General features: G+C 36.2%; 1 protein-coding gene across 2 annotated transcripts in view; it reads right to left on the reverse strand.

Annotated features, from left to right (window-relative positions):
- The window catches only part of LOC149247277 (ARM repeat superfamily protein), a 215,133-nt gene that overhangs the window by 12,976 nt on the left and 181,310 nt on the right, over window positions 1–20,847 (reverse strand). For both annotated transcript variants that reach the window (XM_089458166.1, XM_089458167.1), the window contains exons 11-12: window positions 15,618–15,719; window positions 14,902–15,531 (exon numbers count right to left, since the gene is read on the reverse strand). In XM_089458166.1, the coding sequence (XP_089314292.1) occupies window positions 14,902–15,531; window positions 15,618–15,719 (732 nt within the window). The remainder of the gene's footprint in view (window positions 1–14,901; window positions 15,532–15,617; window positions 15,720–20,847) is intronic.

Here is a 20,847-nt window from a genome sequence, read left to right on the forward strand (position 1 = left end):
AGCTCGGTCAAAGGCAGTCAAACTCGGCCTTCTGTAAGTGGTCAAAGTCAGCCCAAAACAGTCACTAAATCAATGGTCAAACCTAGTCAAATTCTGCACTTGAAGTCTGCAGTCAACCCTGTGGTCAATCTCGGTCAATGTGCCCAAAATGCCTCGGTTCCTGTGCCAATCAATGTGGCCTTCCAAAATTGAATTTCTGGCATGAAAGCCGCAGTCAAAGGAGGTCAATATGACCCTTGTCAACGCTGGTCAAACCTACACCAGTTCCTGAAATTTTCAGCTCTGTAATCTACCCTGAAATTCGTCCTTCTTGCCACATGTGTCAGAGAAAAGATATGCCCAATAAGCTGTACGAACCAATCAGAAAAGGAGAGAAGAATGTGTGTGATGAATGATGCCAAATGAGGTTTGAGGTCTCTCATATTTATACAAGTCGTTGAGGGTGAAGTGACAAGTCGATTGGGCTTCATGAGCCTACATGATGATGTGGCCGACCCTGACAATTCACGTGTGGGCTTGACCTTAAAAACATATTTTCCCTTGTCCAAATTTGATGATATTTAAGTCGATTTTGGTCCTCTCGAAAAGAGGAATTCAACGCAATCATCATCTCCATCAAATGAGCTGTCCAATGTGGAATTTTGCCCGAGTTGCCAATTTTAACATTACTCTATATTGTTTATTTCCTGCATCTAAAGCTAAATTTCAAGTTATCTCAGTCCTAAAATTCATTATTAATAGCTGAAACAATTTTCCATGTTATTTACCCAAGGGGTTTTGACCCCAAGACCTCCAAAAGAGAATTTTCAGTTAGCTAGAAATTTATCTTAGTGTTGCTCCAAGGCAGTTGGCCTTAACCGGCCAAAATTTAGTCTTTCAACTTTCCCACCCTTAGATAGAGATCTAGAAGTGTTCGACACTTTTGGATGACTTTTCAAGGGTCTTTCTTGTTGATTTATACATTTTTACAGATATTACAAACCTATCAAAGCAAGGCAGCAAGCAACTTTACATAGAAATATTGAAGCTTAGTGGTAGCTTGGAAAGGTCTTCTGCATAGGCTTGGTGTCTTAGCATGTGGAAGATGATGTATTGCCTCTTCTAGGTGTTTGTTTGGTGGAGTAAGTGATTTCTGTTTTCTTTCCTAAGTCCAATTTAAGAAAAGTACAATAAGTAAAGTCAATTAATTATTGTGGACTATTAAGCCATTTTCTAAGAATAAATAATTTAATTATTTACGTGACTTAGAAATAATCTCAACCATTGATCTCCAAGATGACTTTGGAAGGGAGACTAATGTTAGAGATTTCAGCTTAATGAAGATTATAAAAGAAGCCTAGCGAAGAGGTGAAGACAAACAGAATTAAAATGAATGAGTCATCACGGAGAGAGAGTGATTTTGTCTAGTGTGAATGGCTCAATGAACTAAAGCGCAGAGAATGAGAGATGTGAATGGATTGAGGGCGAGTCTAGGAGACCGAGTGGAGGAGATTGCAGGTCCGATTTGCTTGGAGGGAGATCGATTTGAACTAGAGGACACCGAATTGCTAGAGGGTCAAGTTTTCCCTGGTGCACAATAGTGGCATGCAAGGAGGGCACAAGTCGATTTTGCTGGCTGATTATTTGGGTCAATTTCTCCAGGCCGATTCTTCCGGAGGTTGATTTCCTAGAGGCTGAATTCATTTTGAGGAAGTTGAGTTACAAGTTCTGGATATTGCATTTCTCCTTGTATCTTTGTGGGTCAAAAAACCCAGATTTTCCAGATAATAGATCACAGAGAATTGGTGTGGGTGGATTATTTTTGCAATGTGTGATTGATCTCTTTGATTTAAATTCTGTTGCATATATTTATTTCTAAAAGTTTAAAATACCAATGATTTTATTTTTCGGTAATTCAATGTTTATTTATAAATATTTTGTTAGTAATAGTATTAAACGTCGTGAGAAAATAAATCTGGCTGGTATTTGAAATTTAACAAGAACCCTCATAACCAACCATTAAAACTCAGAAATTTTTACATTTGGGTTACAATATTTTAAATAGACCAAAATTTATTACTCATACACTATCTCTAACAAATGTTTTGAGTCTTAGCTGCTTGTTAGAAATTTTATTTGCAAATTTACAGACCTTGTTAAAATAAGACAACAAACATTTTTGTTCAGGAGCTTGTCTAACCAGGTATCCATTTATAAAATAGACACCTTTTCTGGTTAGCATATTTTTAGTATACTGATTTCTATTATTTACTTGCTAAATTCTATTGAGTTTTGGTGTATTTGAGTGTCGGTTTAGCTAATTTTGTGTTGCAGATTTATATATTAACCCAGTAGGATTGCAAATATAAAATTCCTCCCTTCCGCCATCAAACCCATTATAAGGCACTAGTCTTATAGTGGTTGGTGGAATTTGTACTACGGGAAGCCTCCCTTGGCCTTGTGGTAGGAGTTAAGGCCTAAAGGGAGAGGACTAAACCTAAGGTAACAGTGGGCCTTCATCGCGTGTGTGTTGGCCATAGTGCATTGTACGATCTTCCGCTATCCGCTAAACGGAGCAGTAATAGGAAGGATTATTTCATTTCCACTGGATTGCACAATGATGAATTTGCATGGCCTGAATTGTTATTGTTGGGATTTTATCATTATTATTTTTATATTTTATAATTTCAGAGACACAAACCCCTATGCTAGGGACCACGATGTACCCCCATCCCCCTTGAATTTTCCTTAAATTTGGGGATGCTCCCACACGTACACCTTTTGCATCTCCCCACTCCCGCACTTCCTTGTCCTAGAAACTTGGTGGAGCATAGCTATTGATTGAAGGGTCAACCTAGGTATTTTTCCTCCCCCTAGGGCTAGGAGTACCTAATGCGTTCGATGATCCTCACATACCTAAATCTAGCAACGTGTATAACTACTTAAGCTAGTGTGAAGTTTGAAGAAGATACTCTGTGTGATATATCTATATGGCTTTAACATTGAATATGGTCCACTTTTTATGCTTCAATGACTCTTGTATTCATGATAGTTGATCTTACTTCATTGTTGGAGTTTGTTCTTGATGATGATTTGGGCATGGTCATGGGCCTTATGAGAATGTTGATGATGCTTCTCCTACACTTCATGGATGATGATTGCACACCCTTTGGAGGTCCTTCCACTTCATGATGGATGTCACATATTTGAAGATAAGTGTTGAGCTTGATGATGACTTGGCCTACATCTAGAAACACTTCTCCACCCCAAGCACCTTGAACATTTCCTATTGAAGCTAGGACATTGCTTCAACATGATGGTGTGTGCTCGAGTAGGATGACATTGGGCTTGAGAAGGAAACTTTTGATGGTGCGACGTGACCTTTGTATCCATGCTAGTTAATCTTAATTGTTGGAGCTTGTTCTTGATGATACTTTGGGCATGGTCATGGGCCTTTAGAGAACGTTGATGCTTCTTCTACACTTCATGGATGATGATTGCACACCCTTTGGAGGTCCTTCCACTTTTGTTAATTTTAGGTATGTTCTATGCTTAGAGCAATTTATTTCAATTCTCACACTTAACTCAATATCTTTCCCAGATTAGCAATCACATCAGCATTAAAGTAAACTGCAGATAGAACATAAACATAAATCACAGAAGACAAGCCAAGACAAGAGGACACAAGATGCGGCGCTAGCCAGGGACAAACCCCAATATGGGGAATCCTTGATCAATTCATCTTATATGTTCTTCAATAGTTCAGCAGAGAGAGAGAGAGATAGTGCGTTTACAACAGAAGTCAACACTTTTGACTTATCTAGATAAGAGAATAGATCATCTCTAAGAAGATGATACATGAGATTAGTTGAAGACATGATGCTTCAACTGATTCTCCAAGGTGACTCCTTCACCTATCGTTGTGCTGCATTTCGTCACCCTGCTGCACCTCACCGCGCTGCACCATGTTGCACCTCACTGTGCTGCACCATGTTGCACCCATCATCACTATGCTGCATCTCATCACGCTTCAATCATCATGACTATACCCATCACTGTATTGCATTATGTGCCATTGCTACACCATGTTGCGTACTGACGTATGCTCTGGCTACACCTTGCTTGCTTGTTGTCCCTTGCTTGCTTGTTGTCCCTAGCATGCTTGTTGTCCTTGGCATGCTTGTTGTTAGCATGCTAGCTATCCCTTACATGCTAGTTGTAACATTGCATGCTTGGTGTATTTGCTGCTATGTACCATACAACTGTCCCAATGTTAGTTAGTTGTCCCTTGCATGTTGCGTACTGACAGATGCTCCAACAGTTCTCGGCAGTTCTGGCAGTTCCGGCTGTTCCCAGTTGTTCCAGCAGTTCCAACAATGCCAGCAGTTCTCGTTGTTCCGGCAGTTCCCGACAATCCCGGCAGTCCCGGCAGTTCCCAGCTGTCCTGACAGTTCCCGGCAGTCCCTGCACTTCCCGACAGTTCCAGCAGTTCTAGTAGTTTCGGCAGTTCCCAACAGTTCCGGCTTTTGCCCTCTAGATTAGGGCAGCGTTATCCCTTAGGATCTCTCCTCCTACCAAAACCCAAAGACAAGTAAAGAAGTAGAGATCCCAAGTGTGTTGAAAATGACTTGAAGGCCACCTCTATTTATACTAAAATGTTGAGCACAAGTGGGGTTTATTTGGTTGTTGGCCGACCTTGATGAATTGTCCCATAACACAAATACATTCATATCTCCATGAATACTTATTAGAATCGGATTATCTTTAAATCAATCCTACACCCCTTGATGAGAGGGATCCAAGAAAAATATCAACTTCCATTAATAAGATGACCCACATGGAGTTTGGCCCTAGTTGCCAATTTTAACACTCCCTCTCAACTAGGGAGAACTCCATCTGCCATCAGTGCCCTGCACTCTAAGTTACCAGGATTCGGATATGGATACGGCAAGGATACGTCACGTACAATATATATATATATATATATATATATATATATATATAAACTTTTAAAAAACACCTTAAAGCTAAAAAATCAAATATTCCATGAAACCATCAAACATTTTTAGAACATTGAATGATAAAATCATAAATATGAAGATTAAAACATTGAAATGGTGCATCGTCCCTCATACAAAGTAACAAAAAGGTCCAAGGATAAATTATAATATATTTAAAGGTCAAATTATAATATATTAATATTATCCATAAACAATTAAAAATTAAATTGTAAATACATTAAAAAAAATTAAATTTAAATTTTAAATACATTTTAAAAATTTAAATAACATGATGGCTTAAAATTTTAAATAACATATATTAAATATTAATATAACTGTTATTATTATGTTATATAACATATATTATATAACATATATATATATATATATATATATATATAATTGTTATTAAACATTAATATATTAAACCTTAAACATTAAACAGTAAATAACATATATTAAATAATAAATATTAATATAACTGCTATTATAATGTTATATAACATATATATATATATATATATATATATATATTAAATAATAAATATACGAATATATCATATAACTGTTATATTAACATACAAATATATTATATAACTGTAATATTACAATATGAATATATTAATATAACCGTGCATATATTAACCCCGCACCCCGAAGATATTATATAACTGTGATATTACAATATGAATATATTAATATAACCGTGCATATATTAACCCCGCACCCCGCACTACACTACGCTATATTATATATAACTGATAACAATAATTGAATAATGTATTAAAAATTTAATTACCTGGTTAACGCTTAAACCCTCGACGCTTTTACAGTTTTTGCCGGCGTGAATAGTGCTGCCCGACTGTGTTAACACTGCGTGCTGCGTGCAGGGGAGCCGGCGGCTTGATCAGATTGAATGGTGCTGCGTGCAGTGGGGCCGGCGGTAAGCCCGCAACGAAAAATTTCCTGTGAAGGAGGGGCCGGCGGTTGGAATGGCGACAAAAGAAAAGGGTCAAAGCAGACAAAGCACAGCAGAGTCGGACAAAACAAATGCTATAATATATCCGGGACTACAAAATATCTAAACCTAAAACCTAAAAAATATCTGCCTTTTTAACTTTTTCGGCCACCTATCACCGCTTTCGGCAGCCACCGGCGGGATCCGTATCCTGTAAAGGCTAGCCGTTTCCAAAATCTGTGTATTTAAAAAATACGTATTTTCACCGTATTTTGGAGTATCTGTATCCGGATCCGGTTCAGATCCGTGGATCCGGCAATACTCCACTTGCCTGTGCCGGATCCGGTAACTTAGCCTGCACTGCTCTGCTCTGCTGAGCTCTGCTTTGTTGAGCTCTACTTTGCTCTGCTCTGCTGAACCATGAAGAAGAATAATTGATCCAGAATGTCTCATACCATTCTCTACTGACCCAAAGTCATTTTTATTTGAAGAGAGTGTGTCACATCACTCTCACTGACCCGAAGTCAGTGATATTAATCCCAGATCAATATCACAAGAGAGTGTCTCAAACCACTCATACTGATCCCAGATCAGTTTCATTGATCCCAAATCAATGGAGGTCATCCTACCATAGGGACTACGGTAGATACAACGATGCATCCATCGATAGTACTATTATGGTCCCTAACCCCATTTCCCTGCTCATTGATCAGATGAGAAGTACTTCCCATGAGTCCGAGACTGCATGGGTAGGATGCCTCGACAGGAGAACTAATCATCTTGTCCACGGGAGAACGAATCATCCTGCCCCACAGTCGCCATGGGAGAACTAATCATCCCGGCCCACAGGAGAACTAATCACCCTGTTTCACAGTTGCCACGGGAGAACTAATCATCCCGGCCCACAGGAGAACTAATCATCTTGTTCCACAGTTGCCACGGGAAAACTAATCATCCCGGCCCACAGGAGAATTAATCATCCTGTTCCACAGTTGTCACGGGAGAACTAATCATCCCGGCCCACAGGAGAACTAATCACCCTATTCCACAGTTGTCACGAGAGAACTATTCATCCTAGCCCACAGGAGAACTAATCATCCTGTTCCACAGTCGCCACGGGGTATCACAGGGGAAGGTTGAACCTGTCATCCTATGCATAGCGCACCACCAGGGGAGGGTGGGTCACCCTGTGGTCCTATGTTGCTCCAGTAAGTACCCCAAGCCCCCTAGAGCTCCCAGAGCTCAATGCATGCAACATGCAGGACCCTTATAAGAAGGTCTCTCAATGACTCCAAGTCGTTCAAGAAAGTCACGGATTTGACCTTTCCCCGGGGTTTTGACAAAATGTTTGCGACCTGTACATCAATCTCAATGCGATGGAGCCTCCTTGCTCATCGACTTACCATATCCTAGATAAGGTAGTATCTGATGTCTATCTGCTGGAGCAATCATCAAATACGGGATTCCTCAATAATCGAATCCCCCCTCTGGTTGTCACATAGAATCACAGTGGTATTCATCATGTGTACAAACAGCGCACTTAAGAGCTTCTGCAACCATGCAACTTCACACGAGATCATACTCATAGCTATGTATTCGGTCTCAGCGGCGCTTATAGCAATCGACTTCTGCTTCCTGCTCATCCATGATATCAAAGCAGAATCCAAAGAGAACCAGCACTAAGAAGTGCTCTATTCATCCTCCACACTGCCTGCCCAGTCAGCATTTGAATAATCATGCAGTTTCATATTTCCGGCAGTGTATCTCAACCCATGAGAGATTGCGCCCCGAAGATATCTCAGAAGATTCTTGGCACCAATCCAGTGAGGCTCAACCAAATATGAGCTCACCATGCTAACTGCAAAACATATGTCCGGACGGAAGTTCACCAAGAACATCAACGCGAATGAGTTTATGAAACTCAGAGGCATTTCCCAAATCTAGTCCGACATCACTACCATATAACTTCTGAAAATTAAGATCCTCGAGGTAGTCACAGGCTTGCAGTTTATCATTCCACATTTGGTATCCAACTCCCTCTTACTTCTACAAATGAGAGGGTCTACACCTGTCAGAAATAGGTCGTCCTCATAAGGTGCCGGTATGAGAAGTCTATCATCCACAACCTTCGGGTAATGGTTTGAATCCGTTTCACTCCTAGTGAATCTCAGCTTCATCAGACAGTTATCAATCCTCTCATACTACGCCAGGGGTGTTTTGCTTCAAGCCATAGAGGGCTTTCTTCCACCTGTATACATGAGATTCCCGATCATGAATCTCAAACTCCTCGAGTTGTTCCAAACCTGTAGACCTGCTGCATGAGGGGAATGGTCCCCTTATAAGATTTTCCCTCGGTACATCTCAGACATGTGTCTTCATGCTCTTCTTGAATTTAGGCATCCCTACAAATGTCTAACTCTCATCGGGTAGGGTCCCATAGGTAGACCTCCGGTGTTATAGATGTGGTATGTCAATTGACATGATCCCCAATGGACCATCCTGCAACTTGATACAAATTGCCAACCCTGAACCCATGAGAAAAAGCATCTTTGAAAATTCTATTTTTTAACACGTACCTTTCCATCGATGAATGCCACCCTGAAACCTTTGACTTCCATTTCCGAGATGGACACCAGGTTCTTCTTGTGATTAGGTACATAAAAGAGATTCTTGTAAATGAATAGAGTTACCCTCATTCAATTGAGGGGTAACATTCCCTACACCCTTTCTGGGATAGGTGGCATCGACTCCAAGTATAATCCCATGGTTGTTTCTGTCTCTACCAAATTCGAGAGAACACCCTTCTGTCCGATGAGGTGCCTTGAAGCACTACGATCAATAAGCCAGATTCCCAAAGAATCTGAAGGAGAGGGCCAATACAAGGTAATGCTTCTTTATCTTATCAAAAACACCATTTGATTCTTCATACGTGGGGTTCCTTGCTTTCTCTGAAGAGTCGGTTGTTCCCTTGATGACCTGCATTACCTGTCATTCCTCTGATCATTGAAGATGTCCCTGGAATGATTGTTATCATCATCAAGTGATGTGTCCCTACCTCAGACACTCCTTCGCATAATGGCCGAACTTATTACAACCAAGGCATCTGCCTTTCCTTCCACCCTTAAATCCGGACTTCCCATTGAAGTGATCTTTAGGTAGGCCATCAGAAACTTATGTTGCGCCATTCTGACAATATTCTCTGCTTCAACGTCATCCTTGGTGAATTTGAAGAGGGATGAGGAATCCATTGATCCCTTTTTTTTCCTTTCCCAACTGTCTTCGATGATTGCTCTTTCACTCTTGCTTGGGCATTGTCTTCACCTCAGCTCTGATACCATGTTAATTTTAGGTATGTTCTATGCTAAGAGCAATTTATTTCAGTTTTCACAATTAGCTCAATATCTTTTCCAGATTAGCAATCAAATCAGCATTAAAGTAAACTGCAGATAGAACATAAACATAAATCGCAGAAGACAAGCCAAGACCAGAGGACACAAGATGTGGTGATAGCCAGCGACAAACCCCAATGTGGGGAAACCCTTGATCAATTCTTCTTATATGTTCTTCAATAGTTCAGCACAGAGAGAGAAAGAGAGAGAGTATGTTTACAACAAAAGTCAACACTTTGACTTATCTAGATAAGAGAATAGATCATCTCGAAGAAGATGATACATGAGATTAGTTGAAGACATGATGCTTCAACTGATTCTCCAAGGTGACTCCTTCACCTATCATTGTGCTGCATTTCGTCATCCTACTGCACCTCACCGCGCTGCACCATGTTGCACCCATCATCACTATGTTGCATCTCATCATGCTTCATTCATCATGACTGTACCCATCACTGTACTGCATTATGTGCCATTGCTACACCATGTTATCGTATTGATGTATGCTCTGGTTGCACCTTGCTTGCTTGTTGTCCTTATCACTTGTTGTTAACATGCTAGTTGTCCCTTGCATGCTAGTTGTAACATTGCATGCTTGGTGTATTTGCTACTATGTACCATACAACTGTCCCAATGTTTGTTAGTTGTCCCTTGCATGTTGCTCTCCTTCGAAGACAGATGCTCCGACAGTTCTCGGTAGTTCCAACAGTTTCAGCAGTTCCGGCTATTCCTTGCAGTTCCCGCAGTCCCGGCAATGCCGCATGTTCCCGCTGTTCTCGGCTGTCCTGGCAATTCCCGCAATTCCCGGCAGTTCCGGCGTCTGCCCTCTATATTAGGGCAGCGTTATACCTTAGGATCTCTCCTCCTACTAAAATCCAAAGACAAGTAGAGAGGAAGAGATCCCAAGTGTGTTGATAATGACTTGAAGGCCACCTCTATTTATACTAAAACGTCGAGCACAAGTGGGGTTTATTTAGTTGTTGGTCGACCTTAATGAATTGTCCCATAACACAAATAAATTCATATCTCCATGAATACTTATCGGAATCGGATGATCTTTAGATCAATCCTACACCTCTTAGTGAGAGGGATCCAAGAAAAATATCAGCTTTCAATAATAAGATGACCCACATGGAGTTTGGCCCTAGTTGCCAATTTTAACAACTTCATGATGGATGTCGCATATTTGAAGATAAGTGTTGAGCTTGATGATGACTTGGCATGCATCTAGAAACACTTCACCCCAAGCACCTTGGACATTGCTTGTTGAAATTTGATGACTAAAAACAGATTCCTGCAATCCCAACCCGGTTTTAATTTCACCTTATCACTCCCATTCGGTTAAATGCCCTTTCCCATAAACATACATTCAACATATAGAATTCTCGAAATGAAATTTTCAGATACACATGGGATTGTCAACACATGCTGTAAATAAACATGGACATAAACAGACCAGCAACGCATAAAAATATGCACAGATTTTTTGTCAACTTAGACCCAGGGAAAACCCCTTCAATCTTCTCTGGGGAAAATTTGTTAGAGAGCTCTTCAAATTTATTTATCTATCAAGTTCAGGAAAAATACATTTATGGTTTGCAGATTTTCGTGGTGTGGTTTTTGAGGTTCAAAATTCGGATATTCCAAATTCTTCATTTTGTGTTGTCTACATTTCGAGTCTAAAACAAGATTAATCATGAGGATTGATTTACAAAGAAGAGAAACGCGAGTTATAAATATGTTCAAGGAGTTCTAAAGTAAAGCTGACTAGTTCAATATTGTTTATTTTATTTTATTTTAATTATTTATTATTATCTTCTTCATAAATTATTTTATAAATTTCTCTATTATTTACTTTGTTATAATAATGATTTATTAACATATTAATATATTTATTATGGTTATAATAATTCTGTTATTTATATTCCAATTTCCTACCAATATGCTTTTTTGTAAGATTAGTTTCTTTAATTTTCATTTTTATTATATTCTAATTAAATTACAATAGTTTATTTAATTATGGTCAAAGTGTTAAATTATTACTATAATGCCTATAAGTTTTAGATTTATTTTCGTTTATGTTATTGGTTAGTTTCTAAGGTAATTTATTGAAATGAGTCCTAATATTGTTTTATATAGAGTCAATTTATTAAAGTGTTTAATATAAAGTCAATTTATTGAAATTATATTCTAATTAAATTTCACTAGTTTTTTTAATTATATGTAAAGTGTTAAGATATAAAGTTACTTTATTGAAATTAAATATATTCTAATTAAATTTCAATAGTTAATTTAATAAAGTCAATCCATATTGTTTAATACAAAGTTAATTTATTGAAATTTAATTATATTCTAATTAAATTACAATGGTTTATTCAATTATAGGTAAAGTGTTAAAATATTGCTATAATGCTTATAGGTTTTAGATTTATTTCCGATTATGTTATTGTCTTGTTCCTAAAGTATTTTTTAAAATGAATCCTAATATTGTTTAAAATGGAGTTGATTTATTGAAGTAAGATTTGAGTATAAATTGTGTATTTTGTTTTAATTTATTTTATACTAATTAATTTATAATTTTAATGTTATGATTGTAGAGAAGTGTTAATCTATTATTATACTAATATATTGCTTCTTGCTTTTTATGCACTTGGCTTATTGCTAATGTTTTATACGTTGAATTTTAATTATACCTCATATTGTTGCTATATTATAAATGAATTATTTCCTTAATATTTGATATTATATTTTATTTTATTAAGGTTATGAGAGGGGAAACATGTTTCTCCTACGATAGGGTCAAAGAAGGGAGGTTCAATTAAACTCCAAGGTGGGGGGTATGAGAAGGTGAAAAAGAAAAGTTGAGAGGAGACGAGATTGAAACTGAGGTTAAGGGTGAAGAGGACGGGTGTGACGAAAAATACATTTGCAGACAAAACAAAACAACAAGATACAACTTATCTCTTCAGCCCAAAACTCCTTGAAAACCGTGCCCACTTTGCCTCGATTTCCATGCCCACTTGAACCTGAAAATATGTACTGTATGGGTACGATTGTATAGACTGTATTGTACGAATTATGTACAGACTGTACGGATTTCCGTGTCATTTACGGACTGTACGAATTTTTTTCAAAAACTTCTTTCGAACATCGTGCAGCTCATAGCATTAAATGTTATTCGTATTGTACCTTCTATTGTCTTCTATGCCTCGATTTCAGTGCCCATCTTTGCCTAGAAATCACTCCTTCACCTTGCTGCAACAAATTTCTCCTTTAGAACTTTTCTCCAACTCTCAACCTCCTTTCTCCAATCTGCTCATGAAGAATGAATGCAGTCTCTCTTTTCTTTTCCCCCTTTTGTTTCCCTAAATGACTTTTGGGCAACCCTAAAATCTAATGGCTCATATTCATTTAGATCAAGGGATGAGAATATATGTGCATTTAATTCTCACTTTCTATTTTTTAACTCGCCCATTAAAGAAAGTACCCACATTGTACATTATGTCTAAAGTCACTTTTCACTTTATAATTTAACATTTACTTTACCACTTATAAAGTCACTTTCACTTTATAAAGTCACACTTAAAAAAAGAATTATTTTGGACACTTTTCCCTTGGTAGAGACTAACCAACGTGAAACCACTTGTCCAAGGTACATTAAAAATCAGCATTGCTTTGACATGTTGACATGGGCTCGAGGAGGTTGTAGTTGGGCTTGTGAGGGAAACTTTTAATTTTGTGACATGGCATTCGAGGAGAAGATACACCCCTTGGACTATTCATTGAACCTTTAGATGGAGAGACATGCATTTTGAGGATGATTTCACCGTTTTAAGGCATCTACACTCACACATGTAGCCTTTTGGAGGGTGTTTTCTATGTTTTATCGTTTATTTTTATTATTCCAACTTATTTTGGGGGGTCAACTAGATGACCTATCCACCTTTTATCATGGATTTATATGTTTTACGGGCTTTCAACCTAATTTGAACTAAAGCACTTGGCTTCCCTAGTATATAAAGGAAAGTGTTTGATTCATTTGGAACATTCCACGACTTGAGAGACATTCATCTCTTGGATTACTATTCTTCTCTCTAGTTCACTATGGAGCATTAGTTGGCAACTTTCTTGGGGATTTTATTGGTGTGGATTTGATCTCTTCTCATGGATAGTTATGGTGAGGTTTGGATGAATGCAAGGTAAACCCAATATGTTAACTTATTTTATCTTGGTTAGTGTTTTATTAGATGAATGTAACCAAATATTATGCATGTTAGCATAATATATGTTTCATTGTTCTTCTTAAACAAACCCTTCTTCCAAGTCTTTAAGGAAGTAGCAAGTTAGCTCCTTTCCTTAATTCGTTTTTCGAAAATGAGAACCTTGATTCAAAATCCTAGGATGAGTAGGTTAACTTACCCTAGCCTTTTTCATTGTTCTATCTATTCTAAATTTCCCTAAGTTTGTTTGTTCCTAGACTCCATTAGCCCTAGATTGAGAAGGCACTAGTCCTCTCTTTTGTGACAATCAGTTATATATTTAAAATCATTTTTTTATTATTTAAAAATTTATTAAGGTTTTATTATAGCAAAATCATATATTTTCAACATTTATTGACTTGAATGTTATTGTTCTCGGGTTAGGAATTGTTTGGAATACACTTGATAAGTAAAAGTTACATTTTATGCACATTTTTCCAGCCCTTAATTAGGGCTGACATCAATGTTTTATTTGATGTTATAGGCTTCTTTAACCACTAAAATTTGTTGTAATTTTGTCTCTTACTTACTCTTTAAAGTAGCCCTCATTTTAAATTTTATTACCATAGTTCTGGGGCTAAATTTGCTGCTGTCATAAACTGTTATATTGCTGCAATTTCTAATTTTTCAAGCTATTTTATGATAGCCAAGTGTAATTTCTTGATTGTGTGTGTTTGGGAACATATATTGGGCTTCTATTGGTTGACCTAAGCCTCTAGAAGAGCCATAGGAGCCTTTGAACACAAACTTGGAAATTACTCACAAATCCACTTCAACCCTAAATTCCTCTCATTTTCCTCTAAGGGAAAATCATTGTATAACCCCTAAGATGGGGGCACTTAGGTTAAGATGATTGGGATAATTAATCTCCAAGACCTACTAAGGAAGCATCCTTTGTGTTGGATTGTGTCCATTATTAAAACGAGGGGAGTAGTTGCTAAGGTGACAATGGTGACACCCCAAAGGGTGCTAGATTTTGCTGTAACAGTAACTATTAATGTTAATATTTGGTAGTTAAATCACCCTACAGGTTTGCATTATTATAATATGTACATCAAACTTCAGTAGTGTAATGTCCAAGTTTGACAGCTTAAGTTGGGCTATCCAAACAGTGCATATTTGCTACAGTTTAATATATTTTTTGTTATTGAGTTCACTTGTGCATGTACATAATCATTTGAATGCATATACTATATTTTCTTACACCAAAACTATCAACACTAATAATTATGCTATTTGGACAAAACACTTCATAGCCAATCAGCTGCATTGTAAAACCTTGACAGATTGTAATATGTGTTGATGATCATTACTACCTGAAGTTCCCTGATGCGTTTAAAATCCTCGTTTGACAAAATGCCATCATCCTGACCCACAGTATTGATGACGCTAGATTTTACAGCTTTGTCCAAGGCAATTTTTTTCAAAGATCGGAGGCTCTGCAATGACATATCTTTTCCTGTGTTAAGTTCATCAAGTTTCCTCTTTTTAATTGCTGATTGCAAATGAGAAGCCTCTCCCTCTTCATCGGAATCACTTCCTTCATCAGACGTACTCTCTTCATCAACAGAGAGCTCCTCCTGTGGAGCTCCCACTTCTTCATCGAGATCAGTGTATTCTTCCTCTTCATTGCAAGACTCTTCCTGATCATCTATATCAAAATCTTCTCCACAGTCGCTTGTATCTTCATTGAGATCACCAGTTCCTTCCTCATCTGATTCATTGCTGACATTATTGCCAACCCTACCAGACAATGACTCCACAGTATCAGTGTCTGCTGCATCTTCATCATCACTGCCGCTAACACTAGATGAACCCTGATTTACAAATAATAATTCAGCACCAGGAACACTACTGACAACACCTTTTTCCCCAAATGCTTTCGGCCTTGCTTTTGTATCTGCCCCACGCCCACGATCTTTCTTATCCAATAATGATGGGCATATCTGCAGAAGTTTGTACCATTTTTATTATTAAATAAAATAATATTTGCACAATGTACAAGGAAAAACACAGTCAAACGATAGTGTACCTGTCTGAAGATGCCAATGAGGGATCGGGCCGCTGATGATACTGCTTTCTCATGAGACTTCTTATACAGGGCAAGGTCACGAAGTAAATCCTCAGTCATCAACTGGTCAAAAATAAAACATGTCATTATTCAATAATAGCCAAGGCTCATAATCTTCAGGTGTCTAACAGAATCAGCCCTAGTCTCTGATAGTTCTAACTACATTAACCACAAACCTGCCCTTAAAAAAATTAGTAGAACAATCAAATAAATATCATTAATTCTATGACCAAGTAAGAAAGCAACCTGAGATATACTTTGAATTTTAGATGCCCTTAAACATATAAAATTTCTCATCAATTTGACTGTAAAGCAGGCAAAATTAAATTAAAAAATATCAAGTCAATATTAATGTAACTAATGTGGTAAAATGGCAAGTCCCAATGTTCTACTTTTCCTCCTCACAGAACAAATATTGTGAAAATAAACTATATGATCATTGTAACTTGTATATACAGTCAAAGTTTTGGTGTGCCTTCTATGCAGTTCTCAAGGAGACAAACCTCTGATCTTTTTGGCTGCTCTAGAATAAACTGGTTGGGTACCTTTTTGTTTAATAGTATACAGAACTGTAATGGTAACTTCATGAACTATAGGCATTCTTAGAAGCTAGATAAAGCAATGAACAAACTACCATGCTCTTTCATTGAAACCATCAACCTCTTAATCCATAGCATCATAGTGGTGGATACTTGAGCATCACAACCAGTCCCTGTGCTCCTCTGATCCACTTCAATATTTTAAGACAAACTTGCATCACTCCTCTCCTATATAATGGTAGAAAAATATACTTCAAAAATAGCAATAACAGAAACAAGTGATCTCTGCTATAAGCCAACCACTTCACTCCCAGCAAAAAGGGGCCAATGTGCCTGGATAACCAGTTTCTAGAAGAAAATTGGTACGAACAAAGTTCGTACTTAAGTCAAATACTCCATAAGACTTGGAATATGTAGATCTCCGTTGAAGATACTAGAATATAAATTAAAATGTATGAATGCGAATGATGTTACAAATGATAGTGAGGGTCTGCTTATATACCCTAGGCAGGTGCCTCTTTGTAATGAATAAAATATATAAATAATATAAATATAATGTAAAAGATAATAATCATAAATAATAGTTAGTTAAGCTAGTAATTAGGTTGAAGAGGCATGTCTAATAGGACATGACTCTTCATGAAGAGACACTTGCTTGGTATATAAGCAAGCCTCTCGTTTTCATTTGTAAATCATTCATTCATTCTTATTCATTTTATTTCATATAATATTTATATCCTCAATGGATAATTTCATATTCCAAGTCTTCTGGAGTAATTAATTTGTAGAAAGAACTTTGTTCGCTTCATTTGGTATCCGAGCAGTTCGGTCCTCTAGGTTGCTTAACTGGTGCATAGAGCTCGTTCTCCGATGCAGGTCCTTGGCTATCGAAATTTGTCAACCGTGTTGCCGTAAAATTGAACCATTTTGCTCAGAATTTGGGAGTTTCTCCTTTTCTCCATTTTTCTAGGCCTTTGGCCAAAAAAAAAAAATTTACCCAAAAAAAATATAAGTAAATAAAATAAAATTAAAAAAAAGGAAGAAAAAAAAAAGTAAAAGAAAAAACAAAACGGATACAAAATCTCATACCACGTATATTTAAAACCTTTTACGTGGAGAAGCCCGTGGTTTTAAAAACAACCCATGGTAATAGCCCATGGTATTTTAAAAGTTAAAGAAAAAACAGGGATACAAAAGCTCTTACATGAAAGATAAATATTACTTTTTACAAGAGGTTTTAAAAACAACCCATGGTAATAGCCCATGGTGTTTTAAAAGTTAAAGAAAAAACAGGTATACAAAAGCTTTTATGTGAAAGATAAACAATACTTTTTACTTAAAAAGTATTGTGAACATCGTGACCGTGTGTCATGTGACCGTGTCATATGAAAAGACGTGACTTTTATATTAAGTGGGGTGACATTAAAAGTTATCAAGGGAGTAATTAAGTATATAAAAAAAAGGGACCAATTTATTATTTAAAAAAAGAAGTGAAAATATTATTATTATAAGATAATAAAGTTATTTTGAAAAGGGGTCTTAATATAAAGAAATACATACATATATAGAGGGCAACAATATAAAGGAGTATTTTTTTTAATAAAAGGGTATTCAAGTTTTAACAATCCACATTCTAAGTCACCAGGTTCGAGTTCGAGTTCGAGTTCGAGAACCTTGAAATTCGAATAAAGTTCGGCAACTCAAATTTTGTCGATAAAATTCGACATAAAATTCGACATATAGAAATTCCAAAAAAAAAATGTATATTAAAGATAGAGGGCAGATTTATACACTTATAAAGACTATCTTATTGTTAGAAATTATATTAACTGAAATATACTTCATATTCAGCTATGGAATACCCATAATTCGATGAAAAGCTTGAAATGTATAGGAAAAATCAGCAAGTTATGTAGCACATGAAAATTGCTAATGAGTCAACCATATTGACAAAGAAATAATGAAAATTTCTAAAAGATACCATTTGATCACCAACCAAAATATGATGTAACCATCAAAGCGAATAGAACAGTAAACTAGTAAAATATTTAAATGCTTCATATTAAAATATTTAAACACTAAACTAGTAAAATATTTAAATGCTTCATATTAAATATTTTAAACTCAACTCTTTTTTAAAAATTAACTATTTAAATAAAAAAATACCAATTTTATCTTAATTAAACTACCTTGTTTTAAGTCATTTCCAAAATTAAAAGGTAAATATAACTTATAGTCATGGTCAAGATTACCTCTATTAAAATCATATACGTAACATTTCATTGTTTTAATACGTAACATTTCATTTTATTACATTTGACTGGACGTATTGTTTAAGAATATATACTTACTCATTTCCAGTCATCTTTTGAATGCATCCCCATCTCTGACTTATTAAATAGGTAAAATGAAAAGAGATTGTGTTGAGAAGTCGCCGAACCTGTTATCTAAAGTCAAGTCGCCAAGTCAGAGTGAACGGTATTTTAACGACTCTTCGATATTAAGTTTCAGAGTCAAAAGTCTGAGATGGCGCTTTACTCATGGCCGTCTCGTGGAAAAAATTTGCTGGTTGGAAAATTAATCAAAACACGCACCCTTCGTTTCCAGCGATGAATTTCGACGTGAATTAATAGGTTTCCTCAAGGGTTTTGGGGTTGTTTGAATTTAATTTTGAACCTCAAAAATCTTGATACACACAGAATGAATAGCCGAAAAACATTTTGTTTAACTCATTTTATCAAACGCCGCTATATAAGACCATATACTTGTCACGAACATATTTAAATATTAAAAACGAATTTTAACGCATCTAAACGAATTTCAACGCATCTAAACGATTTTAATGGCGAATTTAATCGACAAAAATTCGAATACGGCATGAAATACGGCGAACTTGAACGAACATATTCGTTTGAGCTTGAAATACGGCGAATTTCGAATTTTATGGATTAAAAACGGCGAATCCGGTGACTTAGTCCACATTAAAGGAGAATATTTGAAAAATATATATAGAAAAAATAGCTCCAGTTGACATATTGTTTACATAAAAACATCAAGGCAAAAATGGAGACTAGTAATGAAAGGTTTCCTGAAACCCGTAGTACATGTGTTTACACACTATTTAAAATCAAAGGATCACTAGCAGGAAGAGACATCATAATCTCTATCAGTCCTCCTGAAAGAAGTAATTATGTTAGTCCTAAATGTGTTAATCAATTGGTGATTCCTGAATCAAATATAGTTGAAACAAATATTTTTGGCAAACAATACGATATAAGCAATCTACACCTAAATATTGGAGATTATACTTTTACCTCACAATTCACCGTGCAAACCTTATTCTTTAATGATAGTGACATTGTTTTGGGATCACCATGGATGAAAACTCTAGGTTCCTTTATTCTAAATACTAAGAAAAAGTTTTTAACATTTTCTTACAAAAAGAAGAAAATAACACTTCAAGATGTTACACTAAAACCTAATTCAGTAATGCCAGAAGATATATCGAATATTTCAAAAGTAATTTCTCAAAAAGGTAAAAAAGTATTACAAAATATGCAAAATGAAATTGACAAAATCACTATTGACAAAAATGAAAAAGTTTCTCGACTTAAAAAACATAGTGAAAAATTATTGACACAAATTAAAAAACTTAAAAAGGATAAGAAGTCATTAGAAAACAAGGTACAACAACTTATCGAGAAAGAAGCATCAAATGTAGGAATTCAAGTTGATGACAAAACAACAAATACCGATCCAGTGAATATGACAAACTCAAGAAGACAAGTCAGTTGAAGAAACGACACTCGTAGATGTTGCCATTCAGACAATGAACATCCCAAGTGAATGTTCCATAACCATCTCAACAACATCTTTGCCAGAAGAAAATATAAAAATTGGCACGTGCTCAATAAGGAGAAATCAAACCAAAAAAGTTCCATATCGACATCCGAATCATGAGAACAGACAAATCAACCACGCTACATATTTGAACCAGTCAGTACCGAAACAACAAATTGATGTTCCAGCTAATAGTGATGTAACATCAATTCCGTCTTATGTTGACAAGAGGTTACAAAATTTTAGTGAACAGAATGTTATACAGAAGATTAATCTAGGATGGTCTGATCCCTTCTCAGTGCGACAATTTTGTTTGTCACTAAGAAGATCATATCAACTTGTATTGACGAGGATGACTATTCCGAGATAGAAAGACTTTCAAAGCCGAAAAAGAGATCAATCCTTTTTTCATCGACAAGCTTTGAGGACAAAGCTTTTTGAAGAGGGAGGCAATGTAACGAATAAAATATATAAATAATATAAATATAATGTAAAAGATAATAATCATAAATAATAGTTAGTTAAGCTAGTAATTAGGTTGAAGATGCATGTCTAATAAGACATGACTCTTCATGAAGAGACGCTTGGTATATACGCAAGCCTCTCGTTCTCATTTGTAAATCATTCATTCATTCTTATTCATTTTAATTAATATAATATTTATATCCTCAATGGATAATTTCATATTCCAAGTCTTCTAGAGTAATTAATTTGTAGAAGGAACTTTGTTCGCTTCACTCTTCATGGAAGGTCATGTCCCATTTAGACATACCTCTTCAGTATTATTAATAATTAACTAATTATTATTACAA

The sequence above is a fragment of the Pinus tabuliformis genome, chromosome 7 (genome assembly GCF_031772625.1).
Source record: "Pinus tabuliformis cultivar Carrire ecotype Pingquan chromosome 7, CPIR1, whole genome shotgun sequence".
Classification (NCBI taxonomy): domain Eukaryota; kingdom Viridiplantae; phylum Streptophyta; class Pinopsida; order Pinales; family Pinaceae; genus Pinus; species Pinus tabuliformis.